General features: G+C 41.3%; 1 protein-coding gene across 2 annotated transcripts; it reads left to right on the top strand.

The window, feature by feature from the left end:
• Positions 1-3236: 3236 nt before the first annotated feature.
• 42sp43 (P43 5S RNA-binding protein) lies at positions 3237-6440 on the top strand. Of its 2 annotated transcripts, none has more exons than XM_020094313.2 (9): positions 3237-3467; positions 3911-4011; positions 4092-4188; positions 4320-4408; positions 4661-4734; positions 4935-5015; positions 5145-5404; positions 5668-5721; positions 5907-6440. In XM_020094313.2, the coding sequence occupies exons 1-9, from the start codon at positions 3285-3287 to the stop codon at positions 6168-6170; spliced, it is 1203 nt and encodes a 400-aa protein (XP_019949872.1). In that variant the 5' UTR covers positions 3237-3284; the 3' UTR covers positions 6171-6440. The 2 variants fall into 2 exon arrangements, with proteins under 2 accessions (XP_019949872.1, XP_019949873.1); XM_020094314.2 differs by having other exon boundaries at positions 3240-3467; positions 5145-5374.
• Positions 6441-7273: the final 833 nt, after the last annotated feature.

Below are 7273 nucleotides of genomic sequence, written 5' to 3'. Positions count from 1 at the left end.
ATGTGCTGTGGCATTACAGGTCTGCAGAGATGAGACACAAATAGATGCTTTACTGTCACTAAACATCAGCTATGACCTTTGACCATGAGCTCACATTAACTAAGCATGTCAACACAGTGGCTCAGGAAACCTTCCAGGATCAGCATGTTTTCATTCAGAAGAAACATAGAGATTTTCATTCACGCCCGTGCATCTTGGTGTAAACAAAGGTATAAGAACAATTCTTTATGGACAAGTATAAGTTACTTGTTTCCTACATTTGAGATAAAATACTCTGAAATACTACAGTAATATTGCAAATGGGATTCTTCAGGATTTAGCCAACATGACATTTCAATGTCACACATTTGTTACTAAAATTACTTTTAATATCACTTTAAGAATGTTATGAATTAGAAAAAATACAGAAAAACTATCATTATCAGTTGGTCACAAAACACAGAAAGAGGATCACAATTAAGAGGAGGGGGTGTAATTTATTTTGGGGGTCATGAGCTGGAAAGATTTGGAACCCCTGATATATATAACACTAAATTACTTATAGATCCACTAGGACAGTATTAGCTAACAGCGATTTAGATACAGATGGCAGGTTGACTTATGCATCTCTAAAAGTGTCCCAACACATAATCCATTGGCTCCTCATTGATAAATACGGTCAAACAGTGAAAGTGACGTCCTGCACTTCTCTGTCAGTTACTGTCTCAGCCCTCTGTGACCTGCAGGCTTTGCTTCTTCGATGCAGTTAAGTCTCAGCATCCATCCAGCACATCCCTCTAATGGAGGCGCATTGTGCACTGACAGCCCCCACTGAATATTTCATCTACACAGAGACAGTGGGGAGCATGCTGCAGAAAACAGTAGACAACATCAAGGTTCCAAATATCCCTGCGCCCCCTCCATAAATATAAACGATGGCTGCCTCAAACTCAAAAACAGACATCAGATCAGCATGGATCAGCCATTCTCCTGTTAATGAGACTTCAAACATGATCATCAACAACGTCTCCTCTGTTCCCTGGAGTGGTTTTCAGCTGATGAAATGTAGAAAAGGCTACTCATCATCACACAGTGGTAACAGAGGCAGGCCATTAAGTATTCAACAGTGGTACAGCTGACTAACCAACTGCAATGAGAGCAGAGAGGAGTCAGGGCTGCAGAGAGGACGCTGACTTTGCTTCAAATGAAAGGTTATTAGGATCACATGTGATTTCTAGAGAGACTTAAATGATGCTATAGGTCACATAGCAGGACCAAGTCATGCATCATTACTTTTGTCCAGGGAAGAGAAAATTCAGATTCACAACACTGCACATTCACATTCAGCAGCTCTATAAACCACGGCCCATCAAACTAGAATTGCACTGAGCACATACTTCCACCGAGGCCCAACAATCATTTCATGAAACCATCTTTAAATTCCCTATATCTACTCAGATGTTTTGCATCCAGATGCTAAGAATTATTCTCTGAGAAATCCTATGTGTTAATCCTAAATTAAGTGATCTAAACTTTTATGGGTTCTTTCCTGACCCATACTGCATCCTCCCACCAAGTTTCACTGTCACTTCTCCAGTAGTTTTTGTGTAATTCTGCTAATCGACAATCAAGCAAACAAAATTAAAACACAACTTCCTTGATGCTGGTAATGATAACAATAATCCTAAAATTGAAAAATGAGAAAAAAATCTCGATATGAGCACCAAAATGGGGTTCTCTTCCGACCCATACCACATCCTTCCACAAAGTTTCACAGAAATCCGTAAAGTAGTTTTTGCGTTATCCTGCTAACTAACACACAAACAAACGAACAAACATAGACATCAACTTGTATCTGTGTCCTTAAACCCAAGTTTCAGTAGAGAAATAAAACCCACCTAATGACTGAGAGAGAAACATGTTATATTTTCTGCAGAGTGAAAAGACCTAATCATTTCACTATATCAGTCATAAAACAAATGTGAAAAGCCGAACAGTCAGTGATGTAAACCTCAGAGGCTGAGCCTGGTGAGACAGACACACACTACCCTCTACTGTGCAAACCAGAGTATAACGACGACACACAAATAGAGTTATCAGCATTATTTCCATCACATTTACCAAACTCAGGATAGATCTACACTACGGGACAGTTCTTGCATCGCAGCCATTTTGACATTAAAAAGCAATAAACATTCTGCTGTATTTAGATACAGAGCCTTCATTAATATTATTAGCAACTGGTGTTCACCTACTTTATCATGTCAGAACAGCTGTGAAGAAGATCTACTGTATAGGCTATGTTTGTCACTAAATTAACTAGTTCCCAATAAAATAGCTCCCACAGTATAGTAGTCAGGCCACATTTATTATAATTGAAACGTGGTTTCATCAGGGGACTGTTGGGCCTTGGTCTCTGCTCATTCAGGAAGATAAAACATCCAGGATCACACACAGATGAATGTTGTGTCATCAGGCCTATAAATGGTCTGTATTTATATAGCACTGTTCTAGTCTTGATGATCACTCATAGAGCTTTACAGTGAAGTTTATTGCCATTCACCAATTCACCCACATTCATACAGTGCAGCTATGGGCAGCACTTTTTTTAGGTTCTGTATCTTGCCAAAATTTAGGGCACTTTCGGTATGCAGATGGATCGAACCCCGATATTCTGGTTAGTGGACGACCGCTCTACTTTGTTGACTTCTCACAGAATAAGTCATGGATCTAGATGAAATAACAAGTACAAGTATGCGAAATGTAGTGCAGATTCAAATAATATGTATTAATAAGTATTTTTGATGCTTTGTAAATTATGTTCCACTAACTAGAAGGTCAGTCTCCCTCACTCTGTGTGCTCAAGTGTCTTAGAGCAAGATACTGAACCCCTAAGAGTGATTCAAAAGTGCTGCAAATAGATGCACTGTATGAATGTATGTGTGCAGAACTTTGACTGGTCATCGAGAAAAGTGCCATCTAATTGCAGACCATTTACCTGTATAGCACATTACACACAACTGGAGTTAAAGCTAATATGCGTTACAATCATTGCAAAAGAAGACAACACAAGATGAGATGCAGATAAAATCCTAAACAATGACGAAGTGTCCAAATCCTTCACATGTGTCGTTGCCTTTGTTTGCACACGGCAGATGTTCACAGTAATTAAGGTTAATTACTTTCTGCTTTGTTTCCTGACGGTGGCACCGGGTTGAACCAGTGATCCGGACGCTGCCAATTACACTAATGAAGCGCTCTCCAAACAGGCTATAAGACCGGCTGACTAAAGCGGCCGCTCCTCCATGAGAGACAAACATTACGCAGGAGAAGTGTTGAGATATCGGATGAAGATGGAGACTGTGCGAAATGAGAAACCTGCGAAGGCTCCACCGAGGCAGCAGCTGAAGTGCAGCCACCTCAACTGTGAGGCCACTTTCACCAGGCAATGGAAACTCAAGGAGCATGAGACGGTGCACACCGGAGAGGTAGGAGGACAACTCTGATACCTGGCAGCAGTGGTGCAGGAAGTACTCCAATATTTTACTCGAGTAAAAGTACAAATGAACAGAAGTACTCAAGTTAAAGTGGGTTTCAAATGTTACTTTTCCACTTGAGTAAAATACATTCAACACTTGCTTTAAAAAAAAACCGATTCCATAATGCATTTGTCTGTGTTTTCAGTGTAATACAATAATAATAAGATACTGCAGATGCTAATGAAAATACTTTTATTGTCATATTAATTAATGTCTGAGTCTAAGTACCAGACATAAATCTACTTAAGTGCATTTCCATTTGCAAATCCGATAACAAAGTAGAGAAATAAAAGTACTGCTTGGCCTGCCAGATCTGGTTAAGACAAGTGTGTGCGGTTTTTCTGAATTTGAAGGTTTGAGACGTGTCCTAACTTTACCCAAAATGTCCCCAGCGGCCGTGTCTGTGCTCAGTTGCAGGCTGTGGTCGACGCTTCTCGAGGAAATCTCACCTGAGCCGCCACATGCTGCAGCACAAAGGAGACCAAACATTCAAGTGAGTCACACGATGATGCATTTTTGTAAAATAAGCTCTCACTCTCCCTCTGTCACGACCTTTAACTTTACGTCCCTCAGGTGCATATTTGCGACCTGCACCAAGACTTTCGTCACCCCCAGCAAACTGAAAAGACACGTGGGTTGCGCCCATGCAGAGAAGAACAAGTTCTTCACGGTTAGTCTGAATTGCTCCACAAGATGGCGCCAACACAACGCGTTTTTATCCACCTGCTCTCTTGCCTTTGATGTTGAATAAGTTGTTTTTAAGTGTCATTTTAACCACTTGATGTTTTTCTCGTCCCACAGTGTAACCAGCCCAACTGCTCCTTAACCTTCAAAAAGCGCAGACTGCTGAAGCTGCACTTAAAGGGGCACGGTGTGTCTGTTGAGTTCAAGTACGTCTCTACAACACTGTTTATTCTTCCCTGCAGAGAAAATCCAGCCTGTAGCTTTGTCCTATGAGTTAATACAATGTCTGAAATCAATCCTGTCTGTAAAATATGTGCAGTTACCATTGTTAATGCATTAAACCTGTTTAATTCCCTGCAGTGCAGACTACAGCAGGAGATAACTAAATGGTTTAGTGGGTGTGGCCCCACTGAATTGATTGAATTTATTTTTACCTGTCTATTCCCTGTTGGGTTCAGGTGCACCAAGGACGGATGCGGCGCCACGTTCGTCTCCCACAGCGCCCGCAACGCTCATGAGAAGAAGCACACAGGTTGGTCTATTTCAATCCTGGCAGGGGTTCTTTCATCTTCCACCCCTGTCAAATTCCTTCATTAAAAAGAGGACCTGCGTTTCAATTTTACACGATGACTCTCTCAGGAAAAATATTATACGTGATGTGTGAAGGCAACTGTTAGTGATGGTCTTTATTTCCTGATGCACTCACTGACCGTGGTGTCGGGTGCCCTGCAGGTTACCGCTGCCCTCGTGCCGACTGCAAGGTGCTCGAACACACCTGGGGGAAGCTTCAGAAGCACTTGGCCAAACACCCAGGTTGTGATCATTGTGAAAATTCCATCCCAAATGTTTCTTTAAGCATAGCATTAACTAATTTACGGTTTTTAACCCAGTGTCCGATGGCAATGTTGGTTGATACTTCTGTCTTTTTAAAATGTGTTGCAGCCACCTTTGTGTGCCCAGTGTGTAAGAAGGCATTTAAGAAATCAGATACTCTGCGGAGGCACAAGTGGACCCATGCTTCCCACAAGCCTGTCCTGGTCTGTCCCAGGAAGGACTGCCAGGCCTACTTCTCCACGACCTTTAACCTGCAGCACCACATCCGCAAGGTTCACCTCGAGCTCCTCAAATACAAGTGCTCCTTCCCTGACTGCCCACGCAAGTTTGCTATGCGGGTACATAACATGTTTGCTGGTCCTTGTGAGGTGATATCCTTCTTGGATTACAAAACAATATCCTTTATTTATCTTGTGATTTGCTTATAATGAAGAACTGCCATCTAATAGAAATATTACAACTGAGACACTAATGAGCAAATTTCAGATTTCTGTGAAAAATGCAAAATCCAAATTTGAAGCAGATGAAACTGGGTGTAAACTTCAATGAGTGATGATTTCTGCACATTTCACAGCTTTTTGTATTTTTTCAAAGCTTCAGTATGTTATTCTCTATGATTTTTCTTCCACAGGAGAGTATGAATAGACACCTGCTTCACCATGACCCAAGTGCCACCACTCTGAAGGTAAGTCTGACGTCAATACTTCACACCTCAGATGAGGGCTAAATCATCCTGGTCAGATGATTGATTTTTGGATCCCTCTAGAACTTTTAAGATAACAAGTGGCTTTACAGAACCAAAGCAATGGCAAAAACAATATCCAAAAACTTCCAACTAAAATATGTTTATATTTTTAAATATCCCAACAGAAACGTCAGAGGGCCAAGAAATCTTGGCAGAAGCGTCTGAACGGAAACCATCAGCCCCTTGTGGAGCATAACCTACACCGCCTCTTCGCCCTGCGCATGCGCATCTCCAGACGTGCCAAAGTTGAAACCAACCTCTCAGGCCTCTTCAATGAACGCAAGATCCCACATTATGTCGACCCAGAGGTCAACCTGCGCAACCTGTTCGGCATCAAACAGTCCCGTCCTTCTGAGGAGAAACCGGAGGAAGCCCCACTGAAATGTTAAAGAAAAAAATGCATCTGCAGTTTGACTCTTAAATCTCTGCAAGCTTTGGACTGTTAATTTAATTTGAGAATTACAAAATTGGGGTCTCTTTGGTTTAAGTTTGCTAATGTAGCTGACATACATTAATATTTTAATTTGAAAGAATTTGTCACTTTAAACATTGATTAGCATGTGAAGTGTCTGAGAATATCAGATTGAATTCTTTGAAGACAACAGGTCTTCAGTGACATGCTTGTTGACCCAATAAAATGAGTTACATTTTTGATCAAAGTGTTTTTCATGCAGTCATCTTCTCATGTGAGTGTTTACATGACCACTGCCAGACGTCTGCCCTTCAGCAGCAGCAGCAGCAGCTGCTGGAGAGGTATCATCTCCGGGACCAAGATTTTTGCTCAGTCATTTAATTGCAATTGAAAGCATCTCTTTGTTCACACACTCGAGCAGCTGCTCTCCTCCAGCGACTCTTGAGCTCTTTTTGGCCACACAGATTGGTTGACATTTGCCGACCATGTTGGAGCTCATTAAATATGAACAAAGGGCTCAACATGAGTAAGAGCTGAGTCACAGGAAGTGTCGCTTTGGGGGCGGATTGAGACTTTGAAAATGAAGTATTCAAGACTCAACTGTCAGATCTGCTCAACTGAGGTAAAGCTGTTGGAGATAAGCTTTTGCCTTCGTGAACCTTTGGGGAACAGCAGTGTGTATGTGGTTAAACTGTTTGGGTTTTTTTAACCTTTATAGAGCTGAGTGATAGATCTGCAACTGTTTTCATCAATTAATCCACACTTTCTGATTATTCTGACAAATTTCCCTCAGGAGAATTTAATGGGGCTCATATTAAACTTTAACATGGTCCAAAAAATCTTATAAATATACTTGTGATGAAGATAAAACTTGTCGCTCCAGCTTCAAGACAAATGAGATATTGATGCTAAATTTACTGGAACCAAAGATCAATATGTTGCACTGACATCTACAGGGGAGGACAGAGGGTCAAAAGGAATAGAAGTTTAAGGCCCTAAAATCATGGGGAAAAAAATGCCATGAAATGTTTTAACCTTAATAGAAACTGCAGTTTAAAGGAAAAAAGCCTGTGTGACCCC

The sequence above is a fragment of the Paralichthys olivaceus genome, chromosome 5, assembly GCF_024713975.1.
Source record: "Paralichthys olivaceus isolate ysfri-2021 chromosome 5, ASM2471397v2, whole genome shotgun sequence".
NCBI classification, from domain to species: domain Eukaryota; kingdom Metazoa; phylum Chordata; class Actinopteri; order Pleuronectiformes; family Paralichthyidae; genus Paralichthys; species Paralichthys olivaceus.
This window is presented reverse-complemented; position numbering and strand designations above follow the sequence as displayed.